This window comes from Gadus macrocephalus, chromosome 3, assembly GCF_031168955.1.
Source record: "Gadus macrocephalus chromosome 3, ASM3116895v1".
NCBI lineage: Eukaryota > Metazoa > Chordata > Actinopteri > Gadiformes > Gadidae > Gadus > Gadus macrocephalus.
Window position 1 is genome coordinate 19,233,832 of NC_082384.1, and position 26,164 is coordinate 19,259,995.

The 26,164-nt window shown below is 44.8% G+C and overlaps 3 protein-coding genes across 7 annotated transcripts in view; 1 reads left to right on the plus strand and 2 right to left on the minus strand.

Moving 5' to 3' along the window:
• LOC132453464 (uncharacterized) overlaps window positions 1-4,635 on the plus strand; it is a 28,769-nt gene extending 24,134 nt beyond the window's left edge. For 2 of the 5 annotated variants that reach the window (XM_060046310.1, XM_060046311.1), the window contains exons 59-65: window positions 388-578; window positions 1,174-1,335; window positions 2,011-2,147; window positions 2,653-2,792; window positions 2,906-3,000; window positions 3,137-3,950; window positions 4,045-4,635. In XM_060046310.1, the coding sequence (XP_059902293.1) occupies window positions 388-578; window positions 1,174-1,335; window positions 2,011-2,147; window positions 2,653-2,792; window positions 2,906-3,000; window positions 3,137-3,950; window positions 4,045-4,136 (1,631 nt within the window). In that variant the 3' untranslated portion in view covers window positions 4,137-4,635. The remainder of the gene's footprint in view (window positions 1-387; window positions 579-1,173; window positions 1,336-2,010; window positions 2,148-2,652; window positions 2,793-2,905; window positions 3,001-3,136; window positions 3,951-4,044) is intronic. The other 3 variants (XM_060046312.1, XM_060046313.1, XM_060046314.1) reach the window with 3 other exon arrangements.
• A 2,364-nt stretch (window positions 4,636-6,999) lies between these two features.
• Window positions 7,000-14,874, minus strand: txndc11 (thioredoxin domain containing 11). Its single transcript, XM_060046349.1, has 13 exons — window positions 14,549-14,874; window positions 13,941-14,037; window positions 13,475-13,594; window positions 13,229-13,326; window positions 12,978-13,107; window positions 12,619-12,712; window positions 12,190-12,302; window positions 11,787-11,990; window positions 9,941-10,715; window positions 9,565-9,755; window positions 9,362-9,474; window positions 9,184-9,264; window positions 7,000-8,543 (listed from the first exon to the last, which is right to left on the minus strand). Exons 1-13 carry the CDS (start codon window positions 14,671-14,673, stop codon window positions 7,961-7,963), a joined length of 2,724 nt encoding a protein of 907 aa, XP_059902332.1. The 5' UTR covers window positions 14,674-14,874; the 3' UTR covers window positions 7,000-7,960.
• Window positions 14,875-15,227: 353 nt separating this feature from the next.
• Window positions 15,228-25,200, minus strand: LOC132453502 (bifunctional apoptosis regulator-like). Its single transcript, XM_060046389.1, has 9 exons — window positions 25,010-25,200; window positions 23,241-23,540; window positions 22,565-22,663; window positions 22,225-22,318; window positions 20,328-20,503; window positions 20,002-20,146; window positions 17,423-17,605; window positions 16,837-17,033; window positions 15,228-16,536 (listed from the first exon to the last, which is right to left on the minus strand). Exons 2-9 carry the CDS (start codon window positions 23,531-23,533, stop codon window positions 16,344-16,346), a joined length of 1,380 nt encoding a protein of 459 aa, XP_059902372.1. The 5' UTR covers window positions 23,534-23,540; window positions 25,010-25,200; the 3' UTR covers window positions 15,228-16,343.
• Window positions 25,201-26,164: the final 964 nt, after the last annotated feature.

The window sequence follows — 26,164 nt, forward strand, 5'->3', positions numbered from 1 at the left end:
CAAAGAAGCAGTAGCCTGACTGCTATGTTCAAATTACATTTGTTCAAAGCAGTCGTTTAATTGCACTATAGGCTCTTTTTTTGTATCGTCCTGTTTTGATCAGTATATGCCAATGTTGTTATCAATAAAAAATCATTTGCACAAGGCAAGCCGATGCACTTCACCATGTTGATAAGAGAATTAAAATGAGAAGAATTATGGGACAAAAAAATCAAGGGATATTTAGCATAGAAAAATAATTCGCGATTAATCGTGAGTTAACTATGACATTGATGCGATTAATCACGATTAAATATTTTAATCGCTTAACAGCTCTACTATAAATCAATAAGGAATGTTTTATTTTCTTTGGGATTTCATATTTCCTTGGTGTCCTTTTGATTCCAGACGAGGGATGCACCTCGGGGGCGATCACGCAGGTCACCATCAGCGACCCGACCTTCCCCTTCGACTACACCACCGCGGCCCAGTTCAACAGTTGCCTCAGCGCGGCCACCACCAGAGACAACCTTGCTGCCATCACGCAGGCAGTGGATGACACAGAGTACCTCCGAATCGTTCTCGACAAGCTGCAAGAGGTAGGCCATTGGGCTGGCTGGTTGTTGTTGTTGCCATGGAGACAATGACCTGGTTATGTTCTGACTTGGAAGTCGACCTAAAGTCGACCTAATTCAACCTAATTAGTCAAGCTAATTTTCGGACCAGCAAATCATACCAAGCTGATTGAACGTTTCACTGTATTGTAGCTGATCATTGGTGTAATTGGACTGGATCGGGTAGAACGCATTATCTGAGATGATCTTGCTGTCAAAGGACCCTCTTGGCAGATATCCCAGGAAATATGTTTGCAATTGAGTTGCGTATTATTCATATCAAATCCATCATCACAAATGTATGAATGTACTGTGCTCTAAGTTTTTTTCTTTACTATATATTTTATGGGCCTTTTATGGCTTCACGGACAGGAGAGTGCAAAGACTGCAAAGTGGGTTGATCGAGAGAGGTGATGTAGCACATGGACGCAGGTCGCAATCAATCCTGGGTTGCTACCAGGCCCTCCACCCTTTGTGGTTGGCGCGTTAGCTGAGCCACCCATAACAGCGCTGATTCGATCCTTCAACAAAACAACCCCTTTAAAATACCCTGTGCTAATGTTGGCTCTACCACCCTCAGGCGTACGCTTCCACATCGTCCATCCCAGAAGACCAGGTCAAGGTCCTCGGACCGGCATCTCGAACAGCCACCAGTGAGGACATCAGCATGTGGAACATCACCCAGATCGACACGCTGTCCGACCTGATGAACGCCGCCAATGGGGAGTGGGATCCGACCTTGGTGAGCAGCACAACTAACAGTCATCTTGAATGTGGGGGACGCTAACTTCTTTACACTTTTGACCAGAAGGGCTTGTATGTCTCTATGTCACGTCGCAATGACCGCCTCCATGTTGGCAGCATAGGAGCATTGGAATGTTGGTTATTATGTTAGTAGTAATTTTGTTTTGGTCACTGTTGACCGATTAACAGTGAAATGATTTGTCATTATGGGAAGACATTGTTTTGTATGAAAACTCTCTTGAGTCCCTTCAAAATGACAGAGAATCACCAACAAGAAAGAACCCATGAGGCATTATGAAGTACAAGCCCTATCGTTAGCTGTTCTAGAAGCTTCCTTCTTGACGATTCAGTTGAAATATTAATCTTTGTTAAAGATTAAAGACAAATATTTAGAATTGCTGAATTGAATGTTATTAAAGTTAATTTCTTTACAATTCAGATTAACAGCCCGCTTGATTACGATATGATGTACTTCCCAAATCCCAGACAGAAATTTTTTAATGTTCAAGCTAATTTTGGTGAACAGCTGGCTTGAATGAAGATACAATCTTGGCAATGAAGATCCAAACAGATCTTCATTGGCAAACAAATAAAAGTTAACTTATCACTTTGGGGCCCTTATCTGCCCTAATATTCTTTCCCACATTGTGTTTCTCTTCTTCTACTTCGTCAGGCTGAGGCTATCATCTCTAAGTATCTGACACATCCGGGGAACAGTCTGGGTACTGCTGAGCTGAACCAAATTGGAGGAGCCAACCTGTGTGCTCTGAGCGTCAGTGTGCTAAGGAACATCTCTGCAAATAGCATCAGGTAGCTGAGGAGTGCTAACTGGCTTTGAGTGGACTCATAGTTCTACTAAAACAAAATTGGATATATTATTTGACTCCACAAGCATATCATGTTATAAAAGATGGACGCAAATATTCATCATTCCATGTCGTGCTTTGCTTTTAGACATCTGAATGTTGTGTTTAATTCTTTTTAAAAAAGATCCACAAGATTAGGCACGATTTAAGAGCTGTCATTTGAGTTCAAATTGTTACAAAGGCCATAGCCTTCATACAGCTATTTGTTAAAAGCTAATCGTGACACTATGACACTATCTGTTCTGGTTAACTGCGCCTGCCTCTGTTTGAGGCAATATTTGAATTCTGACCAATGGGGGCATCTCGTCAATCACATACCAGCACAATGAATCAAATAATTTAGGTTTCCTTTAGAAACAATTATTTTGTCATTGTACAAAAAACATATTTTGAGGTTGGAATGTTAAGTGAAACCGTTAGTTTTTTATTCTTGTTTTCTCCTGTTGCAGAAATGCCAACGAGCTGACGATCACCAACTGCAGCATAGAGAACAAGAGAGCGCTGTTTACCATTGCGCAGGTAGCCTTCAGCACGACCCGGGCTGTAATGGTACCAATTACCGAGTTCCAGCTCATCACGTCCTATTTGGGTGCGTTAACCTCCACAAACACGCAATTCGCACCCAATTAAGAGGGAGCACACCACGAAAGTAAGCCGATACAATAGGTCATACAATTTGCCGCCGTCATTTCTGGCTCACAGGTGGTGCTGATTCGAGCTACATCAACCGTTTGGCTAATTCCAGTGTTAACATGGACCTACCTACTTTTACCAGCCTGGACCCGGAAGTTGTCCCGGTAAGTGACGTGTGGTCAAACCAAATCACGCAAGAGTAAACTCACTAACAGACTTATAAGGTCTATAGTCGCTGTCGTTCGTATCGCGTCTTTTATGTCTGTGTGCGTGAACATCATTGCACTATTCTGTCTGCAGAGCCTGACTGTGCCCCAGGTCAGAGGTCTCCTGGGATCCAACACCGACGACTTAACTGCCTATAAGGACGACCCTGTGGTCCAAGACTGGGCTAGTCGGCAGTCACAGACAGACCTCGATGGCCTTGTTTCGGGACTCACAGGTCGTGCCGTGGCATCAACGCCCACGCCTGCTGCAACCACTGCCGGGGGAACCACTGCCGGCGGAACCACAGCCAGTGGAACCACTGCCGGTGGAACCACTGCCGGTGGAACCACTGCCGGTGGAACCACTGCCGGTGGAACCACTGCCGGCGGAACCACTGCCGGCGGAACCACTGCCGGTGGAACCACAGCCAGTGGAACCACAGCCGGTGGAACCACAGCCGATGGAACCACAGCCAGTGGAACCACAGCCGGCGGAACCACAGCCGGCGGAACCACAGCCAGCGGAACCACAGCCAGCGGAACCACAGCTGCAACCACAGCCGGTGGAACAACAGCTACTGGAACCACAGCCAGTGGAACCACGCCTGCTGCAACCACAGCAGGTGGAACCACAGCTGGTGGAACCACAGCCAGTGGAACCACAGCCGGTGGAACCACAGCCGGTGGAACCACAGCTTCTGCAACAGCAGCCAGTGGAGCCACACCTGCTGCAACCACAGCAGGTGGAACCACAGCTGCTGGAGCCACAGCAGGTGGAACCACAGCTGCTGGAGCCACAGCAGGTCCAACCACAGCTGCTGGTACTCCAGTTGCTGGAACCACAGTAGCCCCAGCGGGTGGAACCACGACAACCACCACGACAACCACCACTACCACCACCACTACAGGTAAGTAATGTGATTGATGTGAATGGATGAAAGACTGGTTGATAGGCCTACCCTGATGGTCTGTTTCTTTAACATCTGCACGTCTCTGTTTCAGCTTCCGGTGGTGATGGCACAAGGCCAGACATCTTCTGCCTCCTCACCCTCCTCCTCGTCTTCCTCACATCCCAGCATATCCTGTCCATCTGAAACGGCACTCAAGTATAGCGTGGCACTCCGGGTAGTAATGAAATTATAAAAGGAAAAGGGATCCCTATTACTGGTCTATTTTGGTATATGTGACGCAATCAAGACTGCATCTTAGTATTTCCTCAATATATGCTTTACGTCATGATGAGGGAAGTATGAAGGCTGTAACTTAAATAGTACATCTAAAATATCTAAGATGCATTTATTTTCCACAGGAGTCAGTTTTGTGTATGTATAGCCGGCATAATGTTTTATAAATAAAAAATGGATAAGTCATGTTCTGATATGGACCATAATTCATAAAAATGTACTTCCATTTCTTATGAAAAGTGTTTAATTATAAAAAAAAATGTTTTTTATTATAATTATAATATTATTATTCAGCAGTACGATAATACAAATAAATGTTGGTGTTATGGAAAATGTAATGCAAAAGATTAAGCCTATTAAATTATGATTCAATAATTCACTATTAAAATTGTCTTGACTGTTAAAAATAGTCAAATTGTGTAATTACTATTCTAATATATTCTAATGTTCTAATCTATTCAAATACAAAACGTGAAACACTGGCACGTTTGCAGGCAATTCTCAATTCCAAAACTATCGGAGAAGCACTTTGTCCTAGAACTATTGGATCTCAGCATTGAAAGCCGGCGCCCTCCAACGCCTTGGTTATTGTTCAAGGTAGGAAAGAATTTACGGAGCCACTTAAGGGAACTGCATAGAATTGAAAAAAAACTAAGATATATGTGATGTGAAAATCTAAATGCACGTTGACAAATAAATCATGGTTTGAAAGTAAAATCAGGGTGAAAAAAAATAGGGGGAAATAAAAATAAAATGCATTTCAAGGCACTTCCTCCAGTCTTTGGGTCCCACAACTGGGTCAAAATGTTTGTTAGGCACAATTTCATTTTTATAACGACAATACTTTTGATTAACTGTTGTGGTGCCACCCTTGGACATGAGCACTTACAGTCTGGTTGTTTGATCTGACACTGGTGTAGATTGCTGCAAAAACTAAATTGTTGTTGTTTTCTAATACCAGGCAAACATTAGCTTCAAACTTTTTTACATTCGAACTTTGAAGGGCAGTCAGATAGTGTCACAGTACCGTATCCAGTTTTTTTAATCGATGATCGTTTAACTTTTAAACTTCACATTGAAAACGTAGTAAAGAAACTGTAATTGTACTTAAGCTTGTTTTTTTTTCTAGAAATAAATCCTGCTTTTTCTATGCTGCCAGGAAAATAATTGGTTGAGGCCACATTTCCTTTCCTTGACTAAGGCGAACTGTCCTGCACGTCTCTGCCCAGTGCTTGTAATGGCTGGACACTGTGTGTTTTTTTTTTTTAATTATTTGTTTATTTAGCAGGGACAATGCACAGCTCATTAGCAGTACCAGAGTTAGCTATAAGCTCATTTTAATCTGTAGTCCCTGGGCAGGAAACAGAGAATAACATCTCTGTCAAAAGGGAAACCTAACACTGAAGTATAAAAACAATAACACACAATTTTACAACAGTAAAACACAACAACTCAATATCACAGCTGACAGGCTGCCATGCTCTCAATCACCCTACAGTATATGATAGGATTAATGTTCTTCATTGGCCTTGCGCAGACTCATCTGCAAATGTTTTTTTGTAATTTATGCCAGAACACAGTTTATTTTATATAGATGGTTATAAAATATAATTTATAACCAAATAAAAGTACAGTTCTATAGAACCTAATAGAAGGTATTATTTTTCCAACCAGATATAGTTACAATCAATAAATGGATAACGATTATTTTTTTTATGTAATTGCTGTCATCTTTTGCATTTAACTGTATATTACATCAACATTCACTATGGACAACTACAAGCGTTCTCTCACTGGGCTTTGAATGCAAACCACCACAAGAGGGAGAGACAACCGTTTTAGAAGGGATCTTGAATCTACCCTGAGTGGTTGCCAGCTCAGGCAAGAGCTGCAATGAACAACTGGCTTCTGAAGGACGCACTTGTGTATTCAGCGTATAGGGCGGGCAGTCACTGCTCACAATGACCACGTGTTATTTTTGCCACATCTCTGAAAGTATCATGGCTGAATCCTACCAACCTTCTATTGATTGGAATTCCGACTCTTTTTGGTGAGCCAGAACATTTGACTCCCAACAGCTCTTCAATTAGTACCACTTCTGGTTTTAATAATTCAGCAAAATTTAGCAAAGTTTGAGCTATGAGTGGTATGTGTGGGCATATCTCTTTAAATTATTCAATGTAATTGTACTTAATCTTATTTTATCCAGAATACAATCATTTTACGTTTACATGGTTAATATAAAAACCATGTAATATTTTTCAAAAAATTTATAAAAAATATATCAGCTCTCAGACGGGAGGCGACTCGTTCGCGACGACATCCGGTCACCACTTGGAGATCCTTGATATCCGCAGGATGTAGTCGCTGGAGCGCTGGACCTGCACTCACTTAATAGGTCCATGGCACTCACGCCTATCCTTTATTATGTCCATGGCACTCACGCCCACATCACGTCTCAATCATTGTCTTTTAGAAACTGGATCTTGAATGGATATCTGTCGGTCTTTCTCAGTCTCACTTGTAAGCCAATTCTGAGAAAACTCCAAAATGTTTGAAATAAATGATATGACATTAGAACGCATATCGGCCTACTTGGTGTTATATTTGTGGTTGGGGTCATGTATGCACCAAGTAGCCTATCGCCCCGTGGTGGATAGGGTAATTGGAAGCTTCCATTATCGGGAAAATTAAGGAACCCATGGTGAAAGAGTTGGCTCTCATCCAGTTTATATTGTTCAGAATTCCCATTAAACACAAGAGCAAACTGAACTTGAAATCAAGTATTTTTTTTATCAATAAAAACAGCAATATTTTACATGTAAACAATTGCAATTTGTCAAACCTGAATTATTACGGTAAGTAGAAATACAAGCACATTTTAGTGATTCAGACATTCATGTAAAAATAGATTTATTTACCAAAGAAAAAAAAGTGTCATAAAAGTCATCCCCTCAAACTGTGTGATTAATTAGTTCAACAGCCCCTAGGCCAACCATAAACAAAGAGCAGGCTTCATATATTATATATTTGATACATAACAGCTTCATTAGTGGCTCTCAATAAACCCTTTTCACAGAGGCGTCATCGCAGGACAAACACAAGTGTTTCTATGTAACAGACCCAGGATCAGTGTCATGAGCGATTACCCCCTACGGTCCAACGGCGACACGCCCTGTGAAAAGAGTCTGTCGTGAATGGGATCGGTTGCCTGAATCAACGTTTAGATCGCACAGTACTCGGCGAGGGCATATGAGAAGGAAGGCTATGGACTTGGTAGCAGCGTCTCTGTAATGCAATGGCGGCTCTAGTTACTTCCTCCAACCTTTATTGGCTTATAGAGTTACATTGGCTTTGTTAAAAAAAAAAAAAGAAAAAAGAAAAGAAAACGAAAATGAAGGACTACTGTGATCCGTTTTGGTCGGTTGCCCCTCGTAGTGCGTCTGACGGTTCTCCGTAGAAAAAAAAGAAGTCTTTGTTACTGCCGTCGAAGCGTGACCTAGAGTTCTTCTATTTAAGTGTTCCTCTTGGCGGTCTCTGCTCATTTCCGTCGTCTGGTAGCAGCTGTATAGTTGCACTTCGCACAAGACCGACCCTTCATTAAAAAAAAACAACCAAAAAAAACATGTTTTTCTTTTATTTAATCTTCCTATACTTCCTCAGCTCCAGGCCTTCACGTCGTGGAGACCCCCCATCTTCCCTGTCGTCGTCGCCCCCTCCCCCCAACGCCATCCCTACTGGTCATGAACCCCCTCCTTCTCCGCGCCCCCCGTCTCGCCCCGCTCCTCCTCCTCCTCCTCCTCCACCTCCTGCTCCTCCTCCACCTCCTGCTCCTCCTCCCGCTCCGCCCTCTCCCGCAGCGCCTCCAGCAGTGCGCGCAGCAGGGGGCCGTCGTGGCCCAGGTGGCCCTCCCAGGCGTCCGCCAGCTCCTGCAGCCGCCGCACCGCCGTGCCCAGCTGCCGGCTCTTCTGGCGGTGCTGCTCCTTCAGCCGCTCCCGGTGGAGCTCGGCGCCGCGCGCCTCCGCGAGCGGCGGCTGGTGGTCCTGCCACAGCCGCGCCAGCTGCAGCGCCAGCCGCTTGCGGGCGAGGTGCAGCGCCCGCAGCTCGTCCTGGAGCAGGTGGAGCTCGGCGTGGAGGACGCTGGGGCCCGGGCCGGGGCCGGGGCCGGGGCCGGGTCCCGGGGCCCCCTCAGCGGTGGGGCTCTTTCCCGATAGGCCCCCCGGGCGGTGGGCGGGGCCCGTGTGCTTCAGGAGGAAGCGCAGGAGGTTGGGCAGGGTGATGAGCTCGTCGCTGGGGAACTTGACGCTCTGGTGTTTCCTGGACGAGTGGGGTCATCATTAAAAAGGGGACATTTTAAACCACCAGGTGTGAGTGTGATTAGCCGACACAAGCCGTTTTGAAAATCTGCCTCTTCTGACATCACAAGTGGGCGTGTCCACCTAGATGTATGACGGACAGATGACCAACGTGTGCTACAGTCCACGTGGTAGGCTGGTAGACTGATTTATCCAGCACACTTCTAGGTGGACACGCCCACTTGTGATGTCAGAAGAGGCAGATTTTCAAAAACAGCTTGTAACGGCTAATCACACTCACATCTGGTGGCATAATATGGGACCTTTAAAACCAAACACGAAAAGATTAAACAGCACGCCGTGTTCATAGTAGTAGTAGCTAGCTATCAAATAACATCAGTGCTGCTGTTGAGATATTATGTCACCCCTGTCCAAAAATAGATCAACCTAAATCTTATATAGAGAGAGACAGTCAACACTGCCTCTGCGTGTTTTGTAGGTTTATAAGTACTGAACATTTTCAAGTCTAAGCATTGACTTTCCTTCAAGCTAGAGGCTGCAGTATTATGCCCCCAGGTTTCTTACCTAACTGGTTAAACAAATACAAAGTCTGTCTCTTGGCTCCTTATGTGTGTGCGTGCGTGTACGTGCGTGTCTCTCACCTGTGTCTGGGAAAAAGCAGGATGGCCGGAACATGGTCCACCATGAACTCCCAGGAGAGGTCATTGCGCGCAACGTTGACTCTGCGCAGAGCACATGCGTTTGACACGCGTTTTAATCCGCAACGTTCCACAACTACGGCCTCTCCAACAGTGACACGTCCGAGCCGGCACCACCTACCTCGCGATGGTCATGGTGCCGTTTCCCTGGAACAACCGGGCCAGCTGGATGAGGACGTGGTTGAGAGCAGTGCAAAAACCACACCACTGGGTGTAATAAAACACCAGCACGTCCTTGAGGAACAACACAATACAAACATTTCCACACAGCCAATGGCGTCCATGAGATGGTACTGTACTGTGGGCCCCCCGCTCCCGGTGTACCTTGTCGGCCTCCATGATGGAGGGGCCGAAGGAGGCGGTGGTGAGCTCCACGATGAGGGGCCGCTTCTGGGGCTTCTCCTGGGACGGACGCCCGGACCCTGCTGTGGGGCCCGCCCCACCGGGCCTCGTCTCTCCCACCAGATGCCTCTGCAGGGGGCTGTAAGGAGCGCTGAAGTTCCTGATGAAGGCCTCTGGAAGGCGGACGCAAGGACACACACACACACACACACACACACACACACACACACACACACACACACACACACACACACACACACACACACACACACACACACACACACACACACACACTGCTGACATTGACTTGTCAATACAAAACGAGACCAAAGATAGCGAAACGCTGCCCTAGTCTTACCCAGGGCCTCGGCCAGGCTGTGCGCCGGGCTGTGGTCCAGGACGTAGTGGACCTCGTCCTTCAGGTCGACGATGGTGGCAAACGACCAGTCTCGGCCCCCCCCCTGTCCAAGGGCCGCCTCGGGCCGGGAGCCGCTGGCGTTGCCGGGCGCCCCCAGCCTCGCGGCCAGGGGCCAGGTCAAGGCCACGTCCAGCACGTAGAAGTTCAGCGTCTTGTTGGTGCGGCAGCGGAGCCCTGTGATGTTCACCGCCTCGCCGAAGGATGGCGGGATGGAGGAGGAGGAAGAAGAAGAAGAAGAGGAGGAGGAGGAGGAGGGAGACGAATGGGGAGGGACAAAGCCCGCACCGTGATCCTCGGAACTTGCGTCGGTCGCCGGAAGCGGGGCGCCGTGGGGCTCCAGCTGCCTCCTCCGGCAGCAGGCGCTGTACAGGCTGAACGGGTCGTAGCCGCAGCGGAAGTTGCTACAGGTGGCGGGCGAGGTCCCCGCCGCCACGGCGGGAACGGCCGCGGCGACCCCGTCCGACCGGTGGAGGAGCAGCAGGGCTCCTCCCCCTCCCCGGGCCCTGGAGAGGCACGAGCAGGGCGTGGCGGCGGAGGTCCGGGCGCCGGGCCGCGACGTGTTGAGGCACAGCTCGCACACGGTGGTGCTGCCGTCGGCGCGGCTCGACCCCGGTTGCACCACCACCGACTGGCAGCCCGCTGGGACCCCGGCGTCGGGCCAGTGCCGGCGCTCGCTTCGGTCGCAGCTGTGGTAGCGCAGAGCGATGTCCGCCACCTGGGGGAAACCACGGAGCCAAGGGGGGGGGGGGGGGGGGGGGGTGTTAAAGCCAAAGTCCATCAGCGGTTGATTGTTAAATAATAATAATAATAATAATACATTTAATTTAGAGGCGCCTTTCAAGACACCCAAGGTCACCTTACAGAGCATATAGTCATCATTCAAAACTATGTAAAACAGACTAGGAATAAAAGGAAAACAGAGGTTAAACATGAAGAATAATTATAATTAATAACACTCAAAGACGCCTAAAGTGAAGGGGGGACCTCACTAACCACCACCAATATGTAGCACCCACTTGGGTGATGCACGGCAGCCAATCGGTGCCAGAACGCTCACTACACACCAGCTTGAGGTGGAGAGTTAGGGATGAGGTGGAGAGTGAGGGAAAAGAACATATTTAAACACTATCGACCATATTTAAACACTGTCGATCACATTTAAACAATATCGACCACATGTAAACACTATCGACCACATTTAAACACTATCGACCATATTTAAACACTATGGACCACACGTAAACCCTATCGACCACATTTAAACACTATCGCCCACATTTAAACACTATCGCCCACATTTAAACACTATGGACCACATTTAAACACTATCGACCACATGTAAACCCTATCGACCATATATAAACACTATCGACCACATTTAAACATGTAAACCCTATCGACCACAATTAAACACTATCGACCACAATTAAACACTATCGACCACATTTAAACATGTAAACCCTATCGACCACATTTAAACACTATCGACTTTTTGTCCATAAATGTGCCGCAATGATTGGTGAAGACTAGGCGAGGGTCGACCCGTTAGTGGAAACCACGCAGTAATGAACTTGAGAAGAGGGGGCGCAAGAAATATGAAATGGACATCCACTTTTATGTCCATATTGTCAGTGTTATCTGATCATGTGTGTGATTGCTATTGACTATGTATGTCCTTTTATTGACTACATGCACTTTATTTGTACAGTGTCCTTGGGCAGCTCGAAAGGCGCTTTTAAAAATAAAATGTATTATTATTACTTATATCCACTCATCTGATACTGACCTGCTTCAGATGGGGATGGGCCTGGGCGCTGAGGGGATTGTGGGGCATGAAGAGCAGTAGCGCGGGGCCTTTGGTCAGCTCCTGCTCCAGGAGGGTGGACTTGGTGCCCGGGGGCTGCAGCCAGCGGAGGACCCTCTCCTGGTGCTGAAACACCCAGCTACAGATGCCCTCCGACGTGAAGTTCTGCTCCCGACGGGGGAAGATCTGGGAGGAGAGACGTTGGGTTCAGCGCGCCGGCAAAGGGCATGACCGTGCTGGGCTTTCGATGCTGTACGAATACTATGATTCGAGTATTAAATAAGATGCATTTGTCTGGTATTACACATCCATGTTGACTGAGACAATGTTATTGTAACTTGAAGAGAGCCTCTTCGAAAATATTCAATATATTTTTTTTTTTTACCAAGGAAGAGTTGAATCGCCGATGGAGGTAAACAGTCTGATCCTCTTGGATGGAAATGGCCTCCGCTACCTGTCTGTTGGTCACCACCCCAAAACGTGTGCCACCACGGAAATCTGCAACACACACACACACACACACACACACACACACACACACACACGCACACGCACACGCACACGCACACGCACACGCACACACACACACACACAGTAGAGTTATAAAAAGGAGCGGTACCTCAATCAATCAATGCTGACATTGAGTTTAATACACAGCAAGACTATGGATATTTAAAACAATGCTGAAATCTGGCCCAGGGACGAATTAAGGGACCATAAAAATAACCAGTAGAAACAGCTCTGTAAGGTCAAGTCCAAGAGCTTTGTACTGCAAGGTAACCAGTTCAAAGGGGTAGATTTGAGCTGGCCTTACCCCTCTTGAGGGCCTGTAGGGCAGATGACAGGTAGGTGAGGTACCCTGGGGGTTGAGGAGAGGAGTTGAACTGGAAGAATCCAACTACCCCTGGCTAGAAGATCCAAGAGAGAAAGGCAAATTATAGAAAAAGGTTAAAACGCAAGTTTTGAATATCTTTGTTGCGACTCGAGAGCCTGATGCAAAGAGCAACCACCTCTGTGTAAATCGATGGCAGGTGTTTGTTTAAAGTATAGATTAAGAAAATGATGGTAAAAAGAAAGCCCTTGGAGGAAATAACTCTGTGGACTTCTATGTCTAGAGCTAGACGAAATGGGCGTGACCCATCACTCGGCTGAACCCACAAGCCCGGGACCCACCTCGTGGTAGGAGAGGAAGTCTTTGAGCGTGGCCCTTGAGGGTAGGTAGGTGAGCGGTGTGAGCACCCGGAGCACAAAGCTCTCCACGTAGGCAGCGATAAAGGGCCCTCTGTAGTCGATGGGCCCAAACCTGGAACAGAAACGTCACAGATGCACATTAACAATACGCATTAAAAAAGAAGAAGTAGGAATTGCATACATTTCCTGTATGCAAGAATAAACTGCAATAACATTGTTGTCTTCTGCGTTACCTTTTGTAGAACAGATGGATGACTGGGTACTGAAATAAACGATTCTGCTTCCGGCATTTTCCCTGGCTCCACCAGCAGTTGACCGCCACAAACTGCACCTGTGTGGTGGTTTGATCAAAAAGAGTGAGGTTAAAAACAAACAAAACTTACAGCACCCATATCAATTATATTATTGTCTGTTACAGCTGGCTCTCCGCTCTAGCTGGATAATATTATCCTCTATTCCCTTCCATGTCCATGCTCTACCTGTTTGGCCAACTTCTTGGCCACCGTCTGGACTTCGTGCCGGGCGGCCATGGAGTGTGCACACCAGGGTGCATAGAAGAAGATGAGAGACACCTCGGCCACACTCCTCAGTCGCTCTACCTGGTGAGGGAGGTTTTATTGTTAGAGAATAAGGCCCAATCCCTTTCCCCTTCCACTTACCCCTTCCCCATACCTCTTCAAAACAAGGGGGAGGGGTAAGGGGAAGGGGTAAGGGGTAGAAATGGGATTGGGCCTAAACCACCATCTAGCAAGAGTATGGGTAACATCAAAGACATCAGGATCTCAAGCTTTTCCGCTTGGAGTCAAACACCCTAAACATTAGACAATAATTTTTTGGGGCTTTGCATTACCGACTTCTGGTGTATGGTGGTATGCTTTTAAAGACTCTATATAATCATTTGTAATGCAACACCACATCTTGTTCATGCTGGTTTTGCATCCTTGCCTGGTCCAACTGGCCCAAGTAGAGGTCCACCACCGGTGCTTCAGCGGAGAAGAACCGCACTGGCGGCCGGGCTGCAGCCACGACATTTTTTGCACGGCTGAAAAACAGTAAAGAGTTTTGGTAAATTGAAGGATACATTCACCCCAGTGCTGATGTTTGTCTTTCCATTGCTTTCTAAATGTACAAGACGAGTCAGGTTCAAATAGATGAAGATGGAGGAACCTCAGAAAGAAAAAGGAGGGGTTTGTATTGTACTGAATATTCAGACATCAAACTCATACATGAATGTATAAATTCTAGTCTATAATGCTAACTGACAGCTGCCTCGCATAGCATAGACTGACTCATTAGTTATGCATGTGTGCATCCTGTATAGCAAAACACACTGCAAAGTAAATAATGACCTATATACTATTCAATAAAATCAATGGAAATACTAGAGGGTCGTTCAGCATAGCGTAGTAGTTTATGAATAGCCTATTACTACAACTGAGTAACAAGTATACACAGGGAGCTGTTTAAACCAGCCATAAACAAGCTAAATAACAACGCCTAGTTACTCTGTTAATTAGCTAACCTAAGATATTGTTTTGCTGTACTGTTGTTACCTGCATGTGAACTTGACAGCCAGTATGAGAAGGACACTGAGCAGGACAGCCCCACAGACAAGATCAGGTCTCCGGGCCATCAGAAACAGCACCTGCCGAAGAGACTGCCACAACCGGCGCAGCATTACAGGTTTTTGGCTCTGCCTCCCATTTATACGCGCCAGGTGGTGCGGAACAAGTCCATTATTCTGAAGGGTTGGGGAGGGCCACTGAGCGACATATTATCCTGTTACCCTGGATTGGACATTGCTGCTGTTAATGGAATAGGCTTCCGAACACGGATAGACCAACCTTTCTTACCCACGTATACTTATAACTTCCGCTCTGCCGGCGCAAGGGAGAGTCACCTTTTGTAGATACTAAATAAATCCGCAGAAATATAATTGAACTTGTTTTGAACGACGGTTATGACAAGGTGCTAAAAAAATTGTTTCATTTAAAATCTATTGTTAAGATGGTTTTCCGAATAATAATCATTCTAACGTATTAAGGAGAAACATTGTTTTGGCATTTGCGTTTAATGGAAGGATGCTACTGCTACACTATCCCTACTTTGTAGCGACAACACGAACGCACCGTTGACACTAGGTGGAGACAGCCCTCATGTTTAACTTCGAAGAGGGAGATTTTAAAACGTATTATCACTCCTACATAACACCATAAAAAGCACACCCACTGATCAATATTTATAAACCTTTTATTTGTTTCCAACATCCAATTACTCGCAATAGCATAATCACAGTTCAATGCTGAGTGTAAATCATGTAAAAAATATAATAACTCTAGTTGCTTGCCACAAAATATAAATGGAACATCATTTTGCAGGAAATTATTTTCAAAAAAATGTGCAATGCAATAACTACATACTTAAAATACTTTTAAATTACACATATTTTACACTGATTAAAAAAAGTGCAGAATTTCACATAGAATGAAAAGATGTGTAAAATGCACCTCAACATTCAAGAACGGCCACTAAAATGCCATTGTTTGCATCCCCTTTAAATAAACTACGATTTCAGGTTCACGTGAAGATGCAACACAACCTTGCCCATATTTTACAGGTTTGTTTTCAGATACACCGATTAAGCACCTGATCTAAATCGACTAAGGTTACCACCCAGAGCCAGACTTCAAGGATAAGGCTAGCCAAATTCAGCTTTTTTTTCAATTTTAATGAAACCCCCTTTATAAAATAAAATTGCATAGGCAGTCGATATAATGTATATTATTTGGTAATAGACACATACATTAAACAATGTTTGCATGGAACTTGATATTTACCTGTAGATCAAACAATCGCTATCAAACCTCTATGTTTAAGACATTTGTCATTAAAAGTGAAAAGGAACAGGTTGAGAACAATGTGATGTGGACATCCATTTCCCAACCCCCCAGAAAACTGAACGCTGCAAAGTCCTTAGCTTTAAGCAAACACCCCTTGTTGACAATAAGCATCCAACAAAGTGGGCAAAATGAATAACCATCAACACAATAGTTTTGCTGCACATTGAGGCTGAACATTATGTGCGTTATGCACGTTGATCACAGTAGTAGAAAGTTCATGTCTTCCTCATAATGATACTGTTTCTCTGTAGTCAGTGCATCATTCAAGAAAGTATTTTTTTTTTCTCCAACCAAATCCGTCTCACGCAAGGGTTCCAAAACATGACTGGCAATCAAAAGCACGTCCTCTGCAGCAGCGATATTAGTCAGGGTCTCATTGCTACGCCCTTTCTTATGTTACGTGTGGGGTGGCAGCGGCGTGGTGTAGACTGAAGCATGCGTTGGGCCCTCACAGTGCGTGGGTTTCCGGGTGGATCAGCTGCTGCACCACCAGGTCTATGTTAATGATGGGGTTGAAATAGAGAGCCCAGTAGAAGAGGCAGTTGCACACAAACTGCGGGATAAAAGGCCACATGAGGGCAAAGGCAAAGCCCTGCGACGAGATCTTCCAGAAGTGGCTCCACATCCGACTGGGTAGAGTCCTAGAGGTGGAGAAAGGCATCGTTAAGAATCGTTTATAGCAGTTACATTGGTAGACTGAGAGAACTTCATAATAACAGTCGCCACTATTTCTCATTTTCTTTTATCCCGCAGACAATTTTCATCAGATTTTTATCATCCCTAAGGGTCTCACAGTGAATTCAGATACTTGGTATTAGAAGCGGGTATAAGCCGCTGGACGTTAGGGAATCAAACCAAGTACCTTTAGACTGGGCGGTGAAAACCCTAGCCCGTGCCCACACTACCCTGGGCCCCCCTTCCCAAGACGTGTCTGTCTGTACCTGATCCGGGCTCCGGTGCACAGCCTCCACAAGGCGCAGCCCTCCAGGACGGAGAGCAACATGGCGTTAACGATGATGAAGCGGGACGTCCAGTAGTGGACCGCCAACCAGTCCCAGGAGAACTCTGCAATCAGCTGGTACGGAAGCAGCACGTACTTCACCAGAAACTCGGACCATTGCCGCTGGTTGGGTGGTTGCTAGTAGAACACACACACACACACACACACACACACACACACACACACACACACACACACACACACACACACACACACACACACACACACACACACACACACACACACACACACACACACACACACACACACACGATGATTAAGTGGTTAAATGTGGATTTAGGAAATATACAGTAATCAAATAACACATTTATTGCTGTTTAACCTTTGACCTTGAAGTCAACATTTTACCAACACAATTATGTGCCATCAAATGATTTGCCAAGATACTAGTGACTTAATAAGATCCAACTTCTAGATGCATGATTTATCTTGTTTATGATACAAACAGGCTAAAGAAAAAGACTAGAATACCTAATGACACGACAGGGGTTTGAAGTGGGCGGTACCTGCGTGTCGATGAGGTGGCCGCTGTCCTCTGATTGGACACCATCTGTGATGGCAGGGCAGCAGGTGTGCAGGAAAGGCAAAAATGTTTCTGTGTAGTCGAAGAGGTACACGTAGAAGAGCGTGAGGCGAGGGGAGCTCTTGAGTGCGTAGAGGAGGAACAGAGACTTCCCTGCGTTGACCGCCTGCCGGGGAAAGACAAAATCAAGGTCTTTAGGTCCAAGGGCTGTTCTCCTGCCGAGGATCAGAGGTAAACATCTGGGGTAAGACGGTGGATAGCTGGAGTTGCCAAAAGAAGGCCAGAATAAATTCTGTATGGGCCAAAGAAGCACCAGAACCTCCCTGATTCCCCATCCCCAAAGGATTCTGATTAAAATGTAATTGATAGATCGAATTGAAGATGTTTTTCATTATCACTTGTTCATTTTAGTGCCTCGAAGCTTCGATGATTGTGATGGTATGTGACCATAAACGTCTTCTAAACCTTAAACCTTAAAATGGCATTAATGTTTTTAGAAATGGATTAGCACATTTAAGTGAAATCAAAATCACATTTATTTTACTTATGGCCTTGATGCCCTTGCAATTGGCCTGTGTGCCCTCAAGGTCAAGCGGTCTTGCTTCTAAAATTAGGAAATTCCAGGCCTGGTTGGGAGAAATTGGCTGGCTGGGAGAAACATTTATAAAAAAAACTTTCATAAATGTGACTGTGTGAAGCAAATGTGAAGCAACTGGTAGAATAATAAGCACAGCTTTAGACATGAAGGAGCGTGAAATAAATTTAAAGGAGGCATATTATGGTGTTTTCCCAACAAGTAAACATAGTATTTGAGTTCTAGAAAACATGTTTTTGAAGCTGTTTGCTGGAAATAGCTTTTAGGAAAAAAAAATCTCGCCTACCGCTAAAACCCTCTGTTTCAGTCCCTTCAGAATGCAGTTTCTGGTGTCTGTAGCTTTAATGCAAATTAGCCAATGAGCTGTCAGACTGAACCACAGCATGGAGGAGAAGGGATTGTTGCCGTTTGCGGACTCCTGGAGCTCTATATCTATATAATATAATAATAATAATAATATTATATATGGGTATTTATATAATATTATATCTAATATCCAGGCCAAAAGCTATGTGCGCCTCGGATGATATTATGAATCATAAAGACGGCGTCTGACGTCTCTGGCACTTCCACAACAAGTAAAGACTCGTAGAGTAAAGACTCGGATATCTCGGCCATGGTTGAGAGGAATTGGGGGAAAGGAACTTTTGCCTTCACTCTCTGAAGTCCATGAACCGCGACATGGAGGAGAAAGGGATTGTACTCCGGGAGCTGAGCTGCTGGACTTGCCGCCGAGCTCCCCGCGCCGGTCTGCCGCCGAGACCTACCCCCGCCGGACCTTCAGGCTTCGGCAGCAGTTCGGCTCCCGGAGTACACCCGCCGGAGCAGCCGGACAGCCTCGGCCGCAGCTCAGCTCCCGGAGTACACCGCTGGAGCTGCCGGACTGCCGCTGAAGCTTCGGCGGCGGCCGGATAGCTTCGACGGCGGCTTCGGCGGCAGTCCGGCGGGGGCAGATCGGTGGCAGTCCGGCAGCTCAGCTCCGGGAGTTCAATCCCTTTCTCCTCCATGTCACCCCCGCCGTCGAAGCCATCCGGCCGCCACCGAAGCAGTCCGGCAGGGATTGTACTCCCGGAGTTTAGCTGCAGGGCTGCCGCCGAGTTCCCCCCCGCCGGAGCTGCTCGTTCGCTGGTCCACAAAATCTTAGCTATGCTCTGATTGGACGGGAGTAGGGAAGTGGGAGTTAATATTCAACTGTGCCCCCTTCCTACGCAGGAGGGGGCGCCGAAACAGTGCGGACTCGCTCGTTTGCTTACTGTAAGCGGGGTACTTCCGGAAACGCATATCTCACTCAAAAAATCATGTACAGACTTTTTTCAAAGTTTGTATGCGTGTGGGAACACCAGAGATCCAAAACAACACCCCAAATCCCAGGGAAAGAGTTGTTTTCATAATCTGTCCCCTTCAACATCACTAAACAAGAAGAAGGAATCAGTGGGATTACTATTTATTGGAATGAGTCAGTCCAACACTCAATCATGCACTAAGCAAAGGAGCTATAAAAGGGATAATATCAGACCGCCGACACAGATTTAATCCAAAATATATTCAAATGTAACAGTATCAACTGTGATACGCTCTGCTAGTATCAATAGACGCAGGCAGAGAAAAGGACAGCTACCGGGAAGGAGTGGTGTTGTTGCTAACATTTGCCTAACAAATAAGGACTCAGACAGTTTTTTGTCTTTCGTGTAGTGAATTGACTGCGTGTGTCTGACTCTGGATTATGTTATGAAGATGGTGCGATCGGCAACGTTCGTGTGAGAGCTACATGGGAGATGCCGTTATGTGGCGCAAGCCTATTATCCAGACATTCAATCACATTGCGCACTGGCTATCACTTTAAAGGCTGCAGGTCTTGTGTGTTATGATTTCACCCAAGTCACACAATTCAAAATAGATATGCATGGAATGCCTACTGATCACTGGATAAGATACAGTGAAGCTAGTGAAGTATGTAGTCAGACTACCTTGTACTCCCAGAGGTTCTGGGGTGGTTTGACTCCCAGGATCTTCAGTCTGTCCAGTTCAGTCAGTATGGCACGTCGATGGACCTGGTTCTCTATGCTGTAGGGCGGTCTGGATAACTCTTCATCCCCCAGCATCAATAGTAACCTGAGGAAAGACAAACAGTCCACCCTTAGCACTCTTTAACCAACCGGTGACATCAAGAGTGACACACGGTGTACATGACTCATTTTAAATCAATGACAACCATGCAGGTTCCATTTGGCTGTCTGCACCGAACAAAAACAAACAGTGAGGATTTGTAGAAACCGTCTGCCTTTGCCAGTACCTTCCATTGACCTTCTCCTGCTGGATGGGCCCCCTATAGAGCTGTGCCCAAGGCCCCATGTTGTCCAGCCAGGACAACACCTCCTCAGGGGTCCAGCGGGACACAGGCTTACTGATCAGTACGTCATGCTGGTCCTCCTCCCCACTACTGCTCCAGTGGTACACCAGGAGCATCACCTGGCAAAACACAAGCAGGCAAGGGAGGGACTCAATGTCACGGGATCGCGGCAAGTAAGTTGGGGTTCAGCCGTTTTTATTCGAGGCTTCAGGATGGCGGGCAGGGACACAAATGGAGGCAGAGATCCATTGGTCATTTTACATTAACTGAAGTCTTTGTTTAGTTTGACTTTGACATATTTGTGTAAGTCCAAAGCATACAGCCTTGTCGGGAGAGACACAGAACGCTGAATTAATTTGAATGAATTTCAGTTGCTCCTTTAAAGCCATATCGTTCTACAAACATGAGGCGGAATTCATTCTCATTCTCAAAGATAATTGTTTTTTTTTTAAATGATCTGGGGGCCAAATAATACTGCTGCCAACCCCTGCTGATAGCTCGAGTAACTAGCAGGTAAGAGTTGGGAGAAAACATTTGTTCTGAATTCGACTTGGCACCAGTGGTAGTGATGCAACTGGACACATTTGTAATGTTGCCAAATATCTTGAAGCTGAAATTTATAAAATAATATGTATATCTTTTTAATTGGTGTTGAGGGATGAGCATTCACTAACAGTGTAATTTGGGGCTAGTGTTGCAGAATAGTTTTGCAGGTGAAAACTCATTTTGCTAAAACTATAAGTTTGAAAATAATTATCAAAAAGAAGGATAGTGTTCCAGAAGGTCCAAATTAACTATTTGGGGGCTGTACCTTGGACTGGGAGACCTGTTCTGGGAAGGGTGCTGATGCATTTGGTAAACAGATTTGATCATTTGATCAGAAAATGAATAGTATAATATTGATAGTAGAGGTTTTCTGTGTGAAATATAAATGCCCAAACTTTTTTTTCGATATATATTTAATCTAAACCCGTCAACGGCCTATGGGTCAAATTCAAAAGTGTGATAAAATAAATTCATAAAACAACATATACAATTCTCAACAGGGAGTTATTTATGAGCTTAATTACAATGAATTGACACAGGTTTTTAATGTTGAGATGCAACTGTTCCCGAGATGGGATTGGGTCGATATTTTTGCTCTGTCATCACCATTGATATTTATACAATGTGTTTAGGATAAAATTGTTTACTAGAGCACAACTTTATTTACAACAGCACTTAAGTTCTTCATAGATCTAGCCAGATTGATGCACTTAACTTTAAAAAGTACACGTTTTTCTCCCACCCCCCAGAGGGTCCGAGGTCCACCCGTCAGTCTCACTAAATCATTATATCTTGTGATTAATTCTTATACTCATACAGATACATGACATGTATTTTGGTTGGCTACCTTGTACTCATAGTTGTGATTTTTCTTGGACATTCAAATGAAATGTAATTTCATGACATTGGGAAACAGTGCGGTAATCTGTTTGCATACTGCGCAAACTGTTCTTCACACACACATGCAAATAAATAACTGCCACGAAGCTAGGCATACAGAGACGTTGCTCCCTACTGCCACATGGACTAACCAAACTGTCCAAATGGCATGCAGTGCCAAGTGTTTGAAGGACTAGGAAACTATGTCGGAAATATATACAAAACCAAACCAACAAATGCTGCACCAATCTATGCCGACATCATTTAGATATTGCAGTTCTCTGATTTAAAGCAAGTAGACTGATGGATAATTTATCCATAACTGAATCCTGAACAACGCCTTTATATGAATTCATGGTAAAAAAGTAATATTTTATAAAAGAAATAGGTCAAGGGTCAATGTGTACCAACTTACAGCCACGCATGTGAGTGCAGTCAGTACTCCAGAAAAGAAGAAGCCTGCTCCTCTATGTTGAGGGGTTTTGGGCCTCCCCTGTGCATCACCATACCTAAAAGGATATACAATATTTTCAGATCATCCAAAGATACCATTGCTAAATTGGGTGTCTGAATGCATGTGATAGTGAAGAATTTGTGTTAAGACACTCTTGAGGGAAAAGCATTTGGTTTAAAGCAGCATGATTATGTGAAAGTGTCATGCATCTTCCAAGAATCAATGTCAAAGGGATTCGGTGATACTAACAAAACAAAAAGGGCAAAGGGGGAGTGATCGTTATTGTAATTACAAATCAAACCTTTGGAATGCCAGCAAACTCCGGGATATTTTGGGATTTTCCTGGATCTCTGCTCTCCTCTTTTCCACTGCTGTACAGAACAACTTATCAACTGCATCCCTAAGAAGACAAAAAAGCTTGTTCAGCAGTTATATTCGGTAGTAAAACAATACATAAGAAACAGAAATTAACCGGTGAATTAGGTGCATTTTCTCCTTTATGAATGGGACACAGATCAACAGTTTGGGAAAGTCCAACTAAGGGTCATGCACACAAGAGTCAGAGCATTGAACGTCAGATGCTGACAAATAAGTGTTATCTGTTACCAAGAGGATTCCTCACTGACCGTCCCAGAAAAGGGTGTGGAGCCAAATTAAAGGGGAACCGTCATGTTGGGTCATGTTCAAATATAAGTTGAAAGTCCTGCTTCATACACATGTAAACAAAATAAATCACTGCCTGCAACATCCACTGTGTCCAGGAAAAAGTTTGACCTCTGACCTAATATTTTCAAATCAAACCAATGGAGAATACGACTTCAACGGTCAATCTTTTCGGCAAATATCCCCCAGAAATTGTTTTGATATTACAGACCGTGATTCATACATGTGTATGAAACACTGATCTCCTCTATTAGGTTTTGATTTCAGTGTACATTTCTTGGTTAACATAAAGTGGATGAACTGGATAAATGTACCTCAGCAGTATGTTTACTTTTGGAAAGCCCTGCCACTTCTCACGACACTCCGGACACTCGTTCTTGTGTGAAGACTCCCACCACAGAGCGAGACAATGGCGGCAGAAGTTGTGGCCACAGTTCAAGGTGGTGGGGTTCACCAAGATGTCATAACAACAGTGACATGAGAATTCACTTTCTGAGATCGAGCTTCTGGTGGTGCTCGATTCAAAAGGATGAGATGAGTCCGGAGGGCCAGCCCTTAACTCTCCAAGGTTGTAATCATCTGTCTCCATCTGTAGATAGTTTTGCATTTCCACTCTGGAGAAACAAAGACAAGGAATAAAATATGAAACATTGGACCAAAGAACAGCCATATTGAATGAAACACAGATACTGTGGGAGTTTAGTGATTATTTGGAAGCTTATCTTAAAAAACCGAGTAATTGTTGACATTAACAAATGAAATGACAGCTACGGATGATCCTTCTTTTTTCTAAAATAGCTTAAATTAGCCAACTGGCTTCCTGGTGCAGCCAGGACAACTTGGAGCTGATTATAATCTCATAGGACCTCAGGTGGGAGGAGATCATCCTCCAACATCAAGAAGGAGCACAGGATGTTCTTCCTTTGCCAGCTGAACAAATTCAACCTGCCACAGAAAATGATTATCCAGTTCTACAGACCATCATAAAGTCCATCCACAACCCTCAAAACCTCTATCCCTGCATGGTTCACAGGCTCACGGCCAAGGAAAACGGCAGATTACAGCGGATACATCGGTCAGCCGAGAAAGCTATCGGCTGCAACCTCATGCCTCTTCTGGAACTGTCCCACTACAAGACCAGGAAGAGAGCAGGATAGAGCATCGTTGATCGTTCCCATCCTGGTCTCCAAGGGTTCAGTCGATCAAGACCAAAACCTTGCTTGAGTCACGCTACCTGAACAGATTCATAAACAAGCCACCTGCCTCTAACTTACTCCGGGACTTCCACTCTCCCCCACCCATCCATGACACGCGCACGCGCACACGCACACGCACACACACACACACACACACACACACACACACACACACACACACACACACACACATAAATATCGTTACTATATATTGTTTTAAGTTTTCTTTAAGATTTTGATGGTGTCGTTTTGATCTCTGTCTTACATTCAACAACCTCACCAAGTTAAAATATATAATTCTGATATGTTGCGTATGATAAATACATATATCGTGCAACACAACATAGCTCTGATACAATATTAAGAGCTTTGAGTCTCCTGTTTACATGCTTTGCTATCCCATTTTAAAGAATACTCAATAAGATACAGTATACCAGCAGTAACGTTAGGCTCCTAAACCCCTTTGAAACTTGATGTGTCACGCCACTTGATTTTATAACGTCCATAACCCCTGACCTGTCACGACCAAACATGGCAGCCTTTGGACCTGATCCAAGTTTAAATTCACCAAAATCACATACTAATGTCTAGCTGTGAACAGTGGAAGCTAACGCACATTCCCTCAACGTTGTCCACCTGAATTCCATATTATCTCACAGGCCCTGCTAAGCAATCATGTAAAAGATACGTTATACACGAAGCAGTTGGTTTGTGACGATATAAAATTGGTCCACCACATATTAAAAACAAACATTGAATAAAGATTTTTAAATGGCCCAAAAGCCTACCAGCTACTATCAACAATATCAAGTTAGCGTAAAAGAAATCTGCTCATTCGTATTCAGGGACGGATTTGATCTTGGTTTCCCTTGTCAAAGGTACATTACCTCAGAAGTAGTCTCTGTGAAGGGTCAAACGGTATAAACACATTTGGCTAATTATCTATTACTCCTATTTGGGAGAGATTCTAGCTAGTTGAATAGCTAGCTAGAGAATATTTCCGTCTGACAGTCGCCATGGCTGAGAGTGCTAGGGGAAGCACCAGCACGACGTAAACTCAGTACGTCACATGGTGTTTGGACTCAACGCGCCTGCGCCAACTTTCCGGTTACTTCTGTTCAGAGCTATTTAGAGAGGATAAATGGCTCTGCTTCTGTCCATACCCGATCGGTACCTCCTGCTGGACTCTGACTGCACACACGTGATAGACATTGAGTGCAAATGTACAGTACGGATCAGGCAGGAGTTACAGCTCAGGTAGTGACAACAACTTATCCAGCTGTGTGCTTGACTGCTCATCCATAATTCATGATATATTTTCCAGTACACCAATGTTAAATATGCATACAGAAATTAATATTGCGCAAAAACATTTTTTTTATGGAAGTGGAAATAACATGAAGAGCAAACTTCAATAGAGAACAGAACGATACATATAGGCTACATCCATGCGACATGGGTTAAATAAAAAAGTTAAGTAGTTAAGAATACAAGCGACCACAAGTACATTGGTTACTACACAATATTTACTTCCATACATAGATAGCAAGTCATAGCCAACTTCTACAGAATGTTTGAAAAAAGAAAAGTACATCTTTCAGCATAATTGAGTGACAAAATAAAATCCCATTTCCATATTTTTTCTTTCTTTGTCAAAGTATTCTTACTTTGGAAACAAAACAGCTTCATAATTATGTTTCTATGAACATTGTTTGCAAGAAGAATTTATCCTAATACCATTCAAACTGACGGCACACCGCATTTGCAGTTTCAGGCACATTATTACCAAATTTTGCATTTGAGAAATGTATATTCTCTCAGAAACTAGTAACCCGCAATCTGGAACAGTAGGTGGCACCAGATCACAACACCCATCCTTTGCAAGGAGGTAAAGAACGTGTAGGCAAGCATGCCTGTCCGCACAAAGTAGCAATTTATTTATTTATATATACCAGATTTATTTCAGATGACAAAGTTCAACAAAACGACACTGTGGTCAAACCACAATCTGAAATGATTATAGTGTAAAGCCACAGCTAAAT

Coding starts and splice junctions, on each gene's coding strand:
- txndc11 (XM_060046349.1), bottom strand. CDS start 14,673: ATGCTGCGCCGGTTGTGGCAGTCTCTTCGGCAGGTGCTGTTTCTGATG. Junction 13,595..13,940: donor ACTTGGGCCAGTTGGACCAG/GCAAGGATGCAA, acceptor CTCCCTCACCAG/GTAGAGCGACTGAGGAGTGT. Junction 9,756..9,940: donor CAGCCTGGCCGAGGCCCTGG/GTAAGACTAGGG, acceptor TCCGCCTTCCAG/AGGCCTTCATCAGGAACTTC.
- LOC132453502 (XM_060046389.1), bottom strand. CDS start 23,533: ATGCAAAACTATCTACAGATGGAGACAGATGATTACAACCTTGGAGAG. Junction 17,606..20,001: donor AGAACCTCTGGGAGTACAAG/GTAGTCTGACTA, acceptor TTTCCCCGGCAG/GCGGTCAACGCAGGGAAGTC. Junction 17,034..17,422: donor GCCACCTCATCGACACGCAG/GTACCGCCCACT, acceptor GTGTTCTACTAG/CAACCACCCAACCAGCGGCA.